The following is a 15,493-nucleotide window of genomic DNA, read 5'->3' as shown; positions in this document are numbered from 1 at the left end:
ATGGCTGATGGCTTTCTTTTCTGAAGGAGAAAATATATTATGGAAAAAAAAAGACACCTGAAAATTGGGAAGCAATATTGCTTTTGACCAAAATCACATGAAAATTTGTTCACAAACAAAACTTCCTTCTCGTTTGTGTTTCTGACTTTAAAAAATGCTGCTTTTATTGAAAATATCAACAGAAAAGGAAATAATTTGCCAGCTTCTGTTACCCATAAATATCTGATACTCAAGTCTCACGGTACCTTTTTTTTCAGATTCCATGTTGTAGCTCATATTTTTCCTTCAAGTTTTCCATAAGTTGGGAAGCAAAGTGTTACTGCCATTTGAAATTAAAGTCATCTTGTTCTGTCTCCGAGCCTGAGGAATGTCTCCTAGGGTGAGGTCGAGAATTGGGCTCATTTTACTAGTGCTCCAAAACTGGAGATGCTTCACAGTATTTTATATACCCAGTTTTTCCTCAGAATGCAATCTGGTTTTGTAAAGGCAAGTTATGTAAAAGGAAAACTGGATGCAAGAAAGACAGTCTTCTTTCCAGGCTTTAGTGAAAACTGAGCAGTACTAGATGGAGATGGGAAAAAGTATCTGCTGAACTATTGCAACTGCAGTGCTTGCAGCACTGATGAGAAATGATTATGGAATGTGCAGGTTCAGCCGCACACAAGTTAAAGAAAACCATGGTTATGTGCTGCAAGTGATGCTTGTACAAACTTCTCAGTTGATGTGTATGATGCAAGGCATTGTATAGGTATTTCATACTTTAGGTTTCTTCATAATGGCTAATTGCAACATTTTTGTTTTGTTTATACAGGACACAACTGGGAGGTGATACTACACTGCCAAGGAATACAATTATACTGCTGAAGCCATGATCAAAATTGCAGACTAAAAGTTTGAGATAAAAGGACAAGTGCAGACAGAACTGCCTTACAAGCCTTAAAGGTGAGACTCCCTCTCTGTAGTATATACACTTGTCTGTGTGCACATATACATCCTTCAGCTATCAGCTTGCTACATTTAACTATCGTGGAGTCCACTGTAATACAAATGTGTTTACCTAGGTGTTACTTATATATGGCCAGATTTTCGTAAGAGCTCAAATACTGTTTCATTACCTAATGAAATGAATGGGATTTTAAAATTTCTTTAACTAGCAACTGTGGTGACACTTTGAACTGACCTGTTCTGAAAATTTATCCCCACTCGTGAGTGCTTTGACATGGATTAAAATAGAACAGTTGTTTGTACTTGATCTCACCATATCGCAGTGGGTCAGTGGAGCAGTTATCACTTCAATATATAGCAAGTCCTGTTTTTCTTTAAAAAACAAGAGGGGTATTTATCAGGATAGGAGTCATTACATTCCTCCAGTTCTGGTATGACAGGTATTTAAGGTGGAGTGGTGCATAGTCCAGAGTCCCCATAGGATTACAACAAACACAGGTTCCGCCTGGGTCTCTCCAGATTAACATGCCTTTTATGTTGAGAATGGACTGGCCAAACCAGACCTTCGTAAGTCTGCTGTCGTTTAATAAATCCAGACTCCAGATTTAGCACTATTTTTGTGTTCAGCGTACAGGTCAAAGCGTGAATGTGCCGAGCACCTGAGACCTACTGCCAGGTCCCATTAAAATCAATGGATCAAGTCTTTGAGTTCTCATTCAGCCCTTGCTCATGCAAAACGCTTAAACACTGAATCATGATCCAGCATCATAGGCATCGCATTAATCAGAACCAGTCTGGATTTGGCTGCTGTCAGTTGCTTCCCTTATTTTGGGATTCAATTCCTTAAACCTCTATACATCTGAGTAACATTACTACACATTTTGGTAACTTTAACAAAAGTTGAGAGTACTGTGTTTCACAAGAACCATTCCAGCTATTTCAACAAAGCTACACCTTTTGCCTCTGATTTGGTCTGTAAGATCTAAACTAACTCAAAATTTCCCTTCCATATGGTAAGTGGGTGTTAGTGGAGCTGCATATCCTAGGAACCATCTTCAGATGCGAAGGTATTTTGATGAGTCATCTTGATGTAAACTGCTTGAACTTTGCATGGGAGAGCAGTGCAATTGCTGCTGATTCATTCTGGCATTTCTTAGATGTTCCTGCTGGAATATAAGGGGCTGGGGACCATGGGTGAGTTGGCTTGAGGTACTGGAGATGAAGGCTGAGAAACTGTTAGGAATATTTGGGATTTTAAAGAGATATTTTGAGTTACACTTGGTTGTTACTTGAACTAAATAAAATATAGGATTTAGGAAATATTTAGGGAATATTTGGACAATATGCATTATGGCTGTAACGTGTTCAACACAAAGTGTCTGCTCGTACTACTTTTAAACACGCAAATTAAAGGCTTGCTCAAGGGAGAGCAACTGAAGGAGGAGTCTTGCACAAAATCTTTGATATGTTTCAGACAGACTCTTTCATTTCCTTTGCAAATGATACTTTCTAACTAAAGAAAATGTGTTTTCAGGGAGTCAGATTTAGGTTAGTGTTCTGGAAGTCTGATAGGGCTCAATCAGAAAAAATGCCAGCAAAGCATCGACAAAGATTGCTAGTAGCTGGGTTGGGTAAAGAAGTGAGAGAAGGTAAGCAGAGCACCCTATTATTCCACTAACATCATTTGGAATGGTACTTGCAAGTTTTACATTTATATAAACTGTTTCATATAAAAACTTACCGTACATCATCCAAATATGATAATTCTAGAATCATGGATTAGCAAAATCTGGAATTTTAAAAAAATCATTTAGTGGATGAGGAATTGTTCACTAGCAAAGCTCTTTACCTCCATGATTCTTGTCTCTTTTGAAGAACTAAAAAATTTGCAAAGAATAATTTCTCCTTAAAAAACTATGTTGAGTCTACCCTAATATGTCCTGTTTATACAAGGACCTACCAATTCTGTTCTTTAGTATAACTTCTACCAATTTGCATAGGACAAACATCAGATTTACAGGTCCATCTTGGAGCTTTTTCAGAAAGTTGGCCTGAAATTTGCCACTTCCCATTGTACTGGCATTCCACTTCATGACAGATCCTCCATTTCATTCCCTTTCAAAAAAGGCTCTAATATAAGATACTTTATAAACTCCCTCATGGTGATGAAGACATGAAGAGTTTGTTTAGCTTTCAATTACGGCCTCATCTTCTTTTGGTGCAGCCTGATCACTTGTTGGCCTTACAGATTTTCTGGCAAGATTTCTTGCTTTTCATGTATTTGAAAATGGGTTTCATTCATAGTGTTTCTGCCTTAGTAAAATGTTTCTGATTTGCCTTACTTCCTTTTTAAATCTTACTAGCCAAACTTTATGGTTTTCTTCTCCATTTGGAAACAATTTTTTGGAGGATGTCTCTGTTCTTCTAATTCTCTACATTGGCCTGTATTAAGCATCCTGGACTTTTTTTGTTTTTTTGTAAAGCATGTCTGCTAAGTGGTATGCATTTGTTCTGAGTATCCCATATTTCTAATGTCCTTAAGCAGTTTCCACACCACCTGCAAATATTTTACGTTTCTTGCTGTTCTTATTTTTTTAATTAAATATTGGAGTGGTGGTTTTCTTTTTCTCCTCTGTTTTTCCAAGAAGTTTATACCTGAATACATTTTGGCCACTGTTGTGAGCTACTGAGTGCCTCTTTCACCATATTTTGAGCCAGGTCTTGCATACTGCGTGGTGTTAAGGAAGAATTTTTCTTCTTGTTGTTTTCCCCAGTTAGCTGCTATCAACAAGACGTTATTACTCTAAAATGATATCCAAAATTTTATGCCATCTTCAGAAGTGGCTGAGAATGAATTTCATACCCATGTTTTCAATTCACCTTCCATTTGATATGTTCCTTTATTGAATAATGACCAGCACTAAGGCAGGCAGGCAAAAGGCATAGAGAATTTTCAGATTATCTACCTTCCTCATTTCCAGTGCAGAGTCTGCACTGAATCCTGCTGAGAAGTGTTCTTCTGATTAACTGTTGCCAAAGAAACTATAATGAACCCACTGTGTCAAGTATTTCTGGATGAAAAAGTATAATATGTAGAGAAAAATCCTGACCTGACAGAAAGAAGGCTTGTGAACTAATTAGCTCCTTCGGTTTCTACTATTTGTGATTCTGTTCTCTATACATTACTTTTTTTTGGAGCAGCCATTGATAAATGAGAGTTTACAAGTTTTTTTTGTCGGATCCCTAGTTTAATGTGTTTGAAAGACACCAAGAACTTCGCACAGTCTGACAGCAACAAGGCATGTGCTAAGCCTGTTACTCTTCCAGGTTTCACAGATGCATGCGAGTAAATGAAGCGGTAATGCTTTTACAGACACTTCTTTCTGTTGTTTCATCTGGATTGTTCACAGTCCCTGTGATAACACAAATATAATTTGTTTGGTCCACTAGGATTTACAGTGGTCATTTCCTACAAATCCGATTTATAGAAAAGGAAATGACACGACCTTTTTAGACATATTGTGATGAAAATATGATGAAAATAAACATGAACTAGATAATGGACATATCAGATGGGAGTGACTCTTTTTAAATTTTACACTGATATATCTTAAACTATATGCTGAAGATAAGAGTTGCAGTTTTCAGTTCTGCAGTTGTCTCCCTTTGTGACCTTGAACAAATCCTATATAATTTCAGTGCCTTGCTTTTTTATTTGGAAATTGATGATCGCTCTTCTTTACATGAGAGAGGTTTTATGAAACACTTTTATTAATTTGAGGCAAATAGATAATATGGTGATGTAGTGACACTTGAGATTTCAAAGGGGAGGATGTTTGAACTTTTGTACTACACAATCTTCGTTGAGCAGTTGTTAATTCAGGATATGCTGTTTCACAGTGACACAATTCCGACTCAGCACTGACAAATGAGCACACAGCTGACACCACTGGATGCGATCCCGTATAGCAAAGGGCACAGCCCCAGATGCCCTGACCCAAACTCAGTCCTCTCCCAGCAGCCCTGTCACAGACGCACCTTTCATCCCCAGAGTGCCTGTCACCTTCACTACATGATTTCTTCCCAGTCAGCTGCACATCATCTTTAGTAATTAATTGCAGGCCCCTTGAGTCTCGTCTTTTCCCATTATTCACTGCACGGTGAAGATTTCACCAGCCAGACTTATGACTCGGCTCATTCCAGGAAAACAGCACAAGTTTCCTTCATGCCCTTACCCGGCTTCTTCCCCACGGTGGCAGCCCGTGAGCGACAGCAGCCATGGGGAGAAAAGCTGCACGTAGGAAAAGGAGAGAGAGATCTAAAGTGTACGTGAAATGAAGGGCACAGTGCTCATGCACTGACCTATTTTTACACCCGCTGTTGTGCAGACACAACGTGTCTGCAGTGGCCACAACAGGGCCCCTCTGCTCCGCTCTGGTGAGACCCCACCTGCAGTGCTGTGTCCAGCTCTGGGGCCACAGCATTAGAAGGACATGGACCTGTCAGAGCAAGTCCAGAGGAGGCCACAAAGATGATCCGAGGGCTGGAGCACCTCTGCTGTGAAGACAGGCTGAGAGAGTTGGGGTTGTTCAGCCTGGAGAAGAGAAGGCTCCAGGGAGACCTTAGAGCCCCTTCCAGTACCTAAAGAGGCTACAGGAAAGATGGGGAGGGACTCTGGATCAGGGAGGGTAGTGATAGGACAAGGGGTAATGGTTTTAAACTGAAAGAGGGGAAATTTAGATCAGGTATTAGAAGAAATTCTTTACCCTGAGGATGGTGAGGCACTGGCCCAGGTTGCCCGGAGAAGCTGTGGCTGCCCCATCCCTGGAGGTGTTCAAGGCCAGGCTGGATGGGGCTTTGAGAGACCTGGTCTAGTGGGAGGTGTCCCTGCCCAGGGCAGGGGGCTGGAACTGGATGATCTTTAGGGTCCCTTCCAACCCAAACCGGTCTATGACAGCAGGTGGCCCTTGTGCCACCAGTGGGGGACTCAGCATTGTGCAATGTCCCACACTGGTCATTGACCAGGGTACAGGAGGCATCATTATCCTTGTTTGCGTTCACAAGCTAATGCACAGATCACTTAAATACCATTAACCATCTGTAGCAAAGCACAGTAAGACTTCTTGAACATTTCCACAACTCTGGAAGATGTTGAAATACCCAGACCCAAGGGGCTTTATTCATAAAAATATAATTTCATATAGCTGGACGGCACGAAGGAGGGGACACCTGCTGTCCTTGTCCTTCTTTCGGGACACGATACCAACATCGCCGTTAGGAAAAGCAGGACGAAGACCACCGCGCTAATTATTGCCACAGCGGGGCCACTCAGGTAATGCTGCGCTCCAGTCCCTCCTGTGCCCGGCCGGCGCCGGCGGCGGGAGGGACACGCGCCGCGCTCCTTCTCGCCCCTATTTCCGCTTCCCCCGCCGCGGCGGAAGGGTTTCGCGGGAGGACGCGCGCGGCCGGAAGCGGCGTGTCGTATCGCGGCGCACATGCGCCGCGCGCCCGCCTGGCCTGGCCTCCCCATGGCCTCCGCCGTGGTGAGTCCGCCGGCGCGGTGGGGCGGGCGTCGTCGGTGGGAGCTCCGGTTCGGGGGAGCGGGAGGGGCTGCCGGGGTTGTCAGGCCGTGTCCCGGCCGCGGTGGCGGGTGGGAGCCCTCAGCGCGGGGTAGGGGGGGGTGTGTGTGCGGGGTGTGTGTACGCGGCTCCTTCCGCCCGCCCGTCAGCCGCGGCGGGCCCCGGGCAGAGCGGGGTTCCCTGCGGCTTCGGTCCCTTCTGCCCCAGCGTCCACGGCCTCCCTGTGCAGAGGCCTAAGGCTGGCAGTGGTTGGTGTGAGGAACAACCGTGTTCTACAGAGACCATCTGCAGGGCCCATGCGGGTTGGCTGGCTGCTTGGAATTGTCAGCAGTCTTCAAGGGGGACTTTTTTTTTGTTAGTTTTTTTAAGTATGGTTTCCCAGTTAAACACTAGGAAGGATTCCTGAGTGAGGTGGTGAAACATTGAAACTGGAGCCCGAAGAAACTGTGACATCTCCGTTCCCTGAGATGTTCAAAACATGCCTGTAGGCAGGACCGTGAGCAATCAGGTCTAACGCTGGCAGTAGATCAAGCGTTGAAGTTGGCTCTGCTTTGAGCAGGGATTTGGAACAGATGACCGCCAGAATTTTCTTCCAGTCTAAATTGTTTGCAGAATTTCAACATGTGTTCTGGGCTGTGGCTATAAAGAACTTTTCTGGAGTTCTAACAAAAACTAACAAAGCATATTTTCCATTTGACTTATATTGCAGGTGCCCTAACAGCTCATTCCAGTCTCCTGGTGTTTCTCTAATGCTCTCCCTCATGCCTGTTTGGTAGCTAAATGGTAATATGTTTGGCTGCTCGATAGAAAGTGTGTGTGTGCATGCAAGTGAGAGGTAACAACCATCTATTCTAAATAACGTAACAGGCCAAGTTATAATCACTGCTCCCTTAGTGTGAGGTCTAATACTATTTGTCTCCTGGTGCCAAAGAGCGTCTCTTGGCACTTGCTAGAATACAGCATCTTTAAGACTACTTTGTCATATTTGTTTGGAATTGGCCTGTGGGTTCAGAAGTTGATGGAGAAGATAGGAAAGTGAAGAGCAGGCTCATGTCCTTCCAGAGCGAGATCAGAAGAATGGTACGTAGTAACATGAGAGTATTTGGTTTTGTGGAGGAAGCAGGGATTATTTGATAGGCCAGTAATTATTTTGCAGCATGGAGGTTTCTCTGAATTGAAGTGGGTTTTGTGGTGATACTGGAGGAATTCACAGTAGTTCTGGTGTGTATTCATTAAGGACTGCCAAGAAGATGTAAGCAGTTAAATTGTGAAGTATTGATTGAGGTGTGAATATATAAAATATAATGCTGAAATAGAATAATGATAAATGTTAATATGTTCAACAAAATATCTTAGTAGAACCAAGCGCAGTTTTATAGATGTATGGACAGGATATTCAGAATCACTGCTTTCCAGGATGTCACAGTTCAGGGTCTGTGAGAGGTCAAGAGCTGAACAAATAACCAAATGAGATCCCAGTGCAGTGATGTGACAAGAAAGGCTGTTACCTTTGACTGAATAAAAAGTCTAAGGAAAATAATGAGATGTGAGGAGTGTTTGTTTTTTATCTGTGGATGTAGCACTAGAGTGATTGATACTGGAATACATTCAGCGTGTGTGCATGTTCTCTCATTTTTATATCTATCTATCTATCCAATTATATATATTACTACATTTTATATATGTATATAAAGGTGTTTTAAAAAATAAGACTTAATGGTGGCAGTGTGATGGGGTTCTTGCTAATTTTCAGAAATACGTTGAATAAGTCGTGTTCCTTAACTTTATTTCAGAACAGCCATCACAGCAACAAACATTTGCACTGAGTGCTTGCATGTTCACACCACTTGCAGCCCATTTTTGAATGTAATTATTTAAAATTTAAATACAATAAATATATCAGCATTCAAAATGAATCCTAAAACTGTCATCTGGCTAAAAGCTGGTACCTCCTGCAAGTAGAAAAACAATTTTGAATCAATTTCAACATTATTTGACATCATCTTTCACTGAGGATGGAAAAGACCAACCAAAGTGACTTGCTAGAGAAGTTGCATAGATGACTAGGTTGTATAAAATTGCCTCACTTAAGTAATTTGGTATCATTTTTTCTCTCTAGGATTTCAAAACCTACGTGGATCAAGCTTGTAGAGCTGCAGATGAATTTGTCAACATTTATTATGAGACAATGGATAAAAGAAGAAGGGTATGTAGATATTTTGACAATTCTTAGAACTGTCTTGTGTATTTTTTGCTTGTTTTTCTAACCAGCATTAGACTTGAAAGCACCTGAAAGTTGGTTACCTTGTATTGTATTGGCCAGGTTGAGACCTCTGTTCCTCTTAGACTGCCCTGCAGAGGATTTTGTGTCACTGTTCAGCATTGTTGTAAAAGGGGCCCTTTTAGACAGTGCCTTAAACTTCTTCATGGTAACAGTTCAGTTTGTGTCCAACTATGTTTTATAGGTACAGGATTTGGTCAGTACAGGCAGATGAAACTTGTTTTATTTGTCTCTGAGGTCAGGATTTGGCTTATTTTTTTCCAAACTGCTTTTATTAGCAGTTGTCACTTCTGTTTCTGGGAGTCTTCAGGGGTCCCTGAGGATAATGTGGAAACAGCTCGCTCTGTTGCTGAAAGTTTTCACGGACCACATTGATGTGGTATCATGTAACAGGTATTTGCACCAAAAGAGAGCTGTGGGGATTGTTCTTTGGAATTTTAAATGTACTATAATTGTAATTTAAAAACTTCTAGATTATGTGAAAATATCAGCAGTTGCGTTTTACTTCATAGTCACTTTGTGCATAAGTAGGTTAGGCAGAGATGTATAAACAGCTTGAAGGAGACCTAGGCAGTTACTCAACTGTTGCCCCTTACAAACATTGGGGAAGTTCTGGTCTGCTGCTGCAGATAACTGTCCTTTTTGAGTTTCCACTTTTCCTGGTCTTGTTCACTACTTTTTTCCTTTTTTTTTTCTTCTTTTTTTTAACCTGAAATCATACTTTCCTGACATAATATGTGTTTTGTGCACATCCAACCACCACCTCCCTCCTCTCCCCTGTCACCCACCCCACCCCACCCCCACCCCAAAAAAAAAATAAAAAATCAGCAATAAACATATTCTGGAAAGGTAGTGCTATCCTGTTAGCAACTAGTTCAGTTCTATCACTAGCTTGGTTAAAGGAGGGGTATTTGAGTCACTATGCAGCTTACAAAGGAGAATATGTTTCAGTTAGTTTTAATAATTGCTCAGGAGCCCAATGATTGTTAAAAGGAGATAATATTTCAGGAGGGCATTTTATCTGTCAAAGTAACAGATGAAATCGATAATTCACAACATAGGGATTCAAAGAACGTTGTTTTGTGTGTTGTCAGTTGTATGCATTTACACATTTTCCCCAAATGTGTATTTTCATAATCACTCAGGCTTTAACAAGACTTTATTTGGACAAAGCAACTTTGGTTTGGAATGGTAATGCGGTGTCCGGCCAAGAAGAACTGATTAAATTTTTCGAAATGTTGCCGTCTAGTGAATTCCAGGTTAATGTGTTGGACTGCCAGCCTGTTCATGGTAAGGTTGTATTAAAATTTATATATTTATAAATAATTTCTATAACTGCTGAAAGTGAACTGCAGTTATAATGTGTTTAATACTGCTTTTGGAACAAGCTTGGAGAAAATACTGAGGGTTGAAATGTCAAGTTGTGCATCAAAAAAGCACAAATCAAGAGATGCAGCAACTCCACACTTTTTCTCATGTCTGGTAAAATATTTTAAGGACGTTTTTGTTAAGATCGTATTCAGATGTGATGTATTTTCATGTATTGAAAAAGTCAGCTTATGTTGTCCTTAATGATGTCTTAAGAGTCAAGAGACCTCTGCTGTAGCCCCTGATACTGACCTGCAGTATAATGTGAAACAAATCGTTATCTTGTATGTACTTTGATTTCTTTATGTCTAGAACAGATGCTGAGTACTTTAGATTTCTGATTAACACCTGCTAAAGAAAGGCTTATATAATTGAGAAGTTCATAAATTACTTCTAATGGATGTTTTTGGGAATATAACTAAAGAAAAAGCCTGTGGTCAAGCACACTTGACAGAATCTCTACTAGTGGGGGGAAAAGTGTATGCAACTTGCTAAATATAAATCTATGTGCGTATCTCAAATAATGAGAGCTTATTCGAAGCAAAAACTCAATTGTTTGTTATAGTGCTCTAAAATGAACACGAAATGAAAATAGAAAAGCCATGGCGAGCAAATACACCATTGTCTGTATAGAAATGATGCAACAAATCTGTGCTTTCCATGGATGTGTAACCAGTTATTAGCCTATAACTAGTATAACCAGAATCAAATGAAATTTCTATGTACATTTCCATTTCTGTACCTGTTAGTCTTTGAGTTGTTTTCTTTATACTTTTTCTCCTTGTGAAGAGCAAGCTACTCAAGGCCAGACGACAGTCCTCGTGGTGACAAGTGGGACGGTAAAATTTGATGGCGACAAGCAGCGCTACTTCAATCAGAACTTCTTGCTGACAGCACAAGCCACACCTACCAACACAGTGTGGAAGATCGCCAGTGACTGTTTCCGCTTTCAGGACTGGGCCAGTTAGTGAGGACTGGTGACGGGAAGTGACCTCTCGCACTTGACATGTTGAAGTTAGCTGTATGAACAGTCGTTCTCCATGCAGGGGAAACGCCCGCTCTTCATGTTGCGTCTGTCGTGATGGAAAGCCTGCATGTGTTTCAGGGTTGATCCCAGTGACCACGGGTTTAGTAGAAAACAATTTTAAAATGTGGGAGGTTGCTCGTGTTAGTTGAACTTAATAAAATGCCGAAGGCAGTGAGCTGTGTTGGAATCATTCCTAAAATGCCTTACATGCAGCGGTGCTGCCACTTCCAGACTTCTTGTATGTAATCCCGAATGCTGAAACTCTACTATTTGAACACAAAATCCTCTTAATGTAAAATTCTGACCAAACGTTATTTTTTCAATTTGAAAAGATCTGTTTTTACAGTAGCATCTTTCCTCTTTTGCAGATGCTTGTGGCATGTAGATAGAATTCTCAAAGCTACCTACTCTTGGTTGTAAGAGGCTGGGAAGCACTGACAGTGATTTCTACTGTTTGTGAAAGTAGCAAGTACAGCTGCTGTGCATGTAATCTCTCAAATAATCCATTGGAAAGCTAATGTTACCTTCTCTGATATGAAAGGACTAAATCTCATCAGGTTTACTTTTGTCTTGAGCTTCTCGGGCTTCAGTTGTAGTTAATGTACATTGATTGGTATGTAGGGTGTGCTGAGTGATTCAGCGCTCCTGTGCCAACAGCTCGTCACGTGCGTGTGAAGGACTTCAAACTGATTATTTTTCTTTTGAAGTCTTACAGTATAAGTAATAGGTCAGTTGCATCATTTCTGTTTGCTTTAACTGTTAATTCTGTTGCTATGAAGTTTGGACTATTTTTTCTCATATTCAGTCTGCAAGTTTTGAATCCCTACTGTCTTTTCAGGAAACATCGTAGTAAATAAGTGGCACTGAAAGTGTGTATTACTGTGAAGCCTTCAGTTTTTCTCTTCAGTACTGTTATTCAGAGCAGGTGCTTTGATTATTTTCGACTTAGAAGAACAGCTCTGAACACAAATACCATCTTCCTGTTATGCAGATTTTTACTGTAGTTTTCATGTTCTTTTTAAATATTACCTTTAGTTACTGATTCTGGGGATTTTTGTGTCTCCTGCTTTAAATTTGCAGTTTAAAGCTTTCGTCTGCTTTAAAATAGTTCTCAAGACTGCAGGTTAAGACTGTCCATCTTACTGTGGGAACATAAGAATAAATCTGCCTATCAGCAGATTTGTTTCAAACGGGTACATTTCTATTTTAAGCTGAGTAAAAAAAAAATAATCAAAACTTAGCTATATATGTGAAAGTACACTTGCTTGTAACTGAAAATACAAGAGGGGAACTTGCAACTCTGATCTTAATACTGGTTGCAGTGGCAGCAGCAGCCTGAATACAAAAGCAGTTACAACTGCAGCTCACTTGTTTTTATGACTCAGATTGGGAAAACGGTGAAAATGCGCAATATCTAACTTGTGTAAAACATCTTAAAACATCTGTAGTTTGCGATATAATCCCCAAAATAATGGGATGTTTAGGTGGAATGGGTGGTTTTATTTCCTTTTAAGGCACTGTAGTCTTTACATCAGTCAGTTAGAATTAGTAACCTGTCTGTTCAGAAGCGTTTATGTTCTGAACTATTGTGTAACTTTTTCCACCTGAAGAATATGAATTCCTGCAACACAATGCAGGAAGTCCAGAATTTTTGAAAACTGTAAAAACTGTAAATATGGTGTTATTTCTGTATGTAGTGAAGAAAGGATCACTCTATTTAATTACTGTGTATTCCTAACAGAATATGCAAGGTTCATATATTTGTATTTCTTCTTCTACAAGTTTGAAAAGAAAACCCTAGATTTGCCTGTTACTGATACAGCATTGTTGAACTCTGGCAGTGGCGTGATGAGCTTTTCTGGTTTTTTAATTTGCCATTGATGATGTAAGTAGTGTTACAGATCTGCTTTGCATATTCTGAACAGGTTTTGACTTCTGAAATGTAGTGATGGGTGCAGTGGTAGCATTTGCTTGTTGAACTTTGAAGGCAGTCACCAGAACACACACCTATATCTGTACCTGATAAGCTTGTCCCAGGAATAAATGCTGGTTTTATTAATGCTTTAATTTGGATAGTAGCTTTTCAGCTTTTTCTAGGCAGATTGGGAGATTTAGAACATAGAACATTTTTGATTGAATTGTCTCAATTGAAATATTGAGACAATGTTTCAATCAAATGTTATTCTTCTCATTTATTTTCATGCTGTTCAAATGCAGGCTGCTTTTAAATCTGACTTCTGCAATTAATATTAAAAAAAAACTCAAACAAAAAAAGTCAATGCTACCTGGAGCACTACTTAGGAAGCTTACTAACTGGCCTAGCTGGACAAACCCAGTGTAAACTCCTAGTAAAATGTGTAGTTGGAATTGGGCTTGATATTTGTACAGGGGGTTTTGGAGAGAAATTTGTTAGAACATAATTGCTTCAGCCTTGGGAGAAGTGCCAATTGTGTACTGCCTATTTCCATCATCATTGGTGCGGATCACTTTAGATCAATGATTAGCTGTTGCCCTTTATAGTTAAAAACGCTGTTTTACAAACTATTTTTATGGAGCATACGAAATGATAATGTAGCTGTTAGATTAAGTAAATTATTTTACAGTAACAGCACAAACAAAAAATCTCTTCATCCTAGCTGGAGAGGTTAGGCATGCTGCAGCTCTGTGCGGCTTGTTAAAACTTCTGTGCAGAACAGAACATAAAAATGCTTTTTGTTCTCTTCAGTACAAAACTATATGTCTGGTTTTGTGTTCCCTGTTGCTGACTCTGCTGTTAATATCCGAAATTTACAGTGGGCATCTATAGAGTGAACATGTTTAGACTCTAAACTGCAAACAGGAGTTAATGCTACCTTTTTTTGCTGTTTGATACCAAGTTACTCATGTACAACCAGTCAGTGAAACAAAGCCCGCTGGAGCGCTAAGCAGTTACACATCCTGAATTGTGGCTACTGCAGACTTGATAGGTCTTCTCTTTTGTGCATGTTCCCTGTATTGTCTTTAACAGTCACTGGTTTTATGTTGTGTTGGTTTTTTGCATACTACAGTTAAATCGACTTAAAAGTACTTGTGCTGTTTCTTGTAATGGAGAAAAGTTATTTGTTCCAATGGTTTTGATATGCATACTGACTGGAGAAAAGCACATTATGAAGAAATGCTGCTTTATCAGTAAAGTAACTTTCCACACTTGAATATATTTTGTAATTTTTTGAAATTGTTTAAGGCTTCTTCTATGATTAATTTAAGAAAAAAACCCAAAAACCTACCTGATGTTCTGCGCTTTTTTTATTGTTAGAAGTTTTAGTAGTTTTTTCTTGTGATATTAAAAGTGCAAGAAATAATTTGTGGCTTCCTTATCTTTACTGCTTGTGTTCTAGGTGTGAGTTATGTGTTCTGATTGTTGTGGCATGGCGCTGGGGCACTGCAGAGCGGGCTGGCTGTGAGCTCTTTGTCAGTGCTGTGTTAAAAAACTGTGTCTGGAATTACGACCCTATAGCAAATGTCCCACCAAAAGCACCGTCAAGCAGTGAGCTGTGTTGAGCTGGCTAGAGTAACAATCTCAAATTGACCTTTCCCTCTAGAATTCACTGAAGTTTAGACTGCTGTCCAACAAATGCCTGGATGAAGTCAAACAGAATTTATACCAGATCCTTGGATCATAGATGTTTTCACTGAGAATGTATTGTTGTGCCTTTGCTGTTTCTCTGTTAAGAAGAAATGAAACACTCAATGAGGAACGGTTCATGTGATAATTCTGCTGATTTACTCCATTTTGCTGTTTAAAACATCAGATTGCTAATGAGTACTCAGTGTAGATAGCAGCTTTTAGCTGCTGGCAATGAAAAGATGAGGATGCTAATGCAAGGTTAATGTTTGCGTGGAAGCAGACATTGTTCTAGAAACAATGCCAAATACATTGTAAAGTTCTTGCTGTGTTAGAAGGTGTAGATTTCAGTGAGGCTTTGCAAGCAGTCACTTTTTGTATTTATCCTCAGCAAGGCTCTGACAGCTGATGTAGCATAAAGGTTCAGGAGCACTGGGAAGAATAAATCACAGTTTGGGTCAAAGCAGAAGATATTTTTACATGTTATGTTGAAAGTGAATCCAGAAATTGCTCTTTCCATGTTCCCCCTGGCCTGAAGAAAAGAATAGCTAAGTCTTTCTAAACAAGCTTTTTTTTTCTGATCCTAACAGAAGCAGTAGGTCATTGATAGCTCAGTTTATTCCTTCAGAAAGCTGAGTTTAATAATATAAATATATCTTGTTACCTTTCATGTCCAGTGAGTGAGTGGA

At 40.1% G+C, this 15,493-nt stretch overlaps 1 protein-coding gene across 7 annotated transcripts in view; it reads left to right on the top strand.

The window, feature by feature from the left end:
* Nucleotides 1–14,541, top strand: part of NXT2 (nuclear transport factor 2 like export factor 2) — a 72,386-nt gene extending 57,845 nt beyond the window's left edge. For 2 of the 7 annotated variants that reach the window (XM_054214239.1, XM_054214237.1), the window contains 6 exons: nt 812–942; nt 6,150–6,277; nt 7,234–7,307; nt 8,644–8,730; nt 9,951–10,095; nt 10,963–14,541. In XM_054214239.1, the coding sequence (XP_054070214.1) occupies nt 7,305–7,307; nt 8,644–8,730; nt 9,951–10,095; nt 10,963–11,141 (414 nt within the window). In that variant the 5' untranslated portion in view covers nt 812–942; nt 6,150–6,277; nt 7,234–7,304 and the 3' untranslated portion in view covers nt 11,142–14,541. Of the gene's footprint in view, nt 1–811; nt 943–6,149; nt 6,278–6,374; nt 6,489–7,233; nt 7,308–7,363; nt 7,605–8,643; nt 8,731–9,950; nt 10,096–10,962 lie in introns of those variants that run through there. The other 5 variants (XM_054214240.1, XM_054214238.1, XM_054214241.1 and 2 more) reach the window with 5 other exon arrangements.
* Nucleotides 14,542–15,493: the final 952 nt, after the last annotated feature.

Source organism: Rissa tridactyla, chromosome 9 (assembly GCF_028500815.1).
Source record: "Rissa tridactyla isolate bRisTri1 chromosome 9, bRisTri1.patW.cur.20221130, whole genome shotgun sequence".
NCBI lineage: Eukaryota > Metazoa > Chordata > Aves > Charadriiformes > Laridae > Rissa > Rissa tridactyla.
Note: the sequence above shows the minus strand (reverse complement) of the source record. Positions and strands in the feature narration are given on the sequence as shown.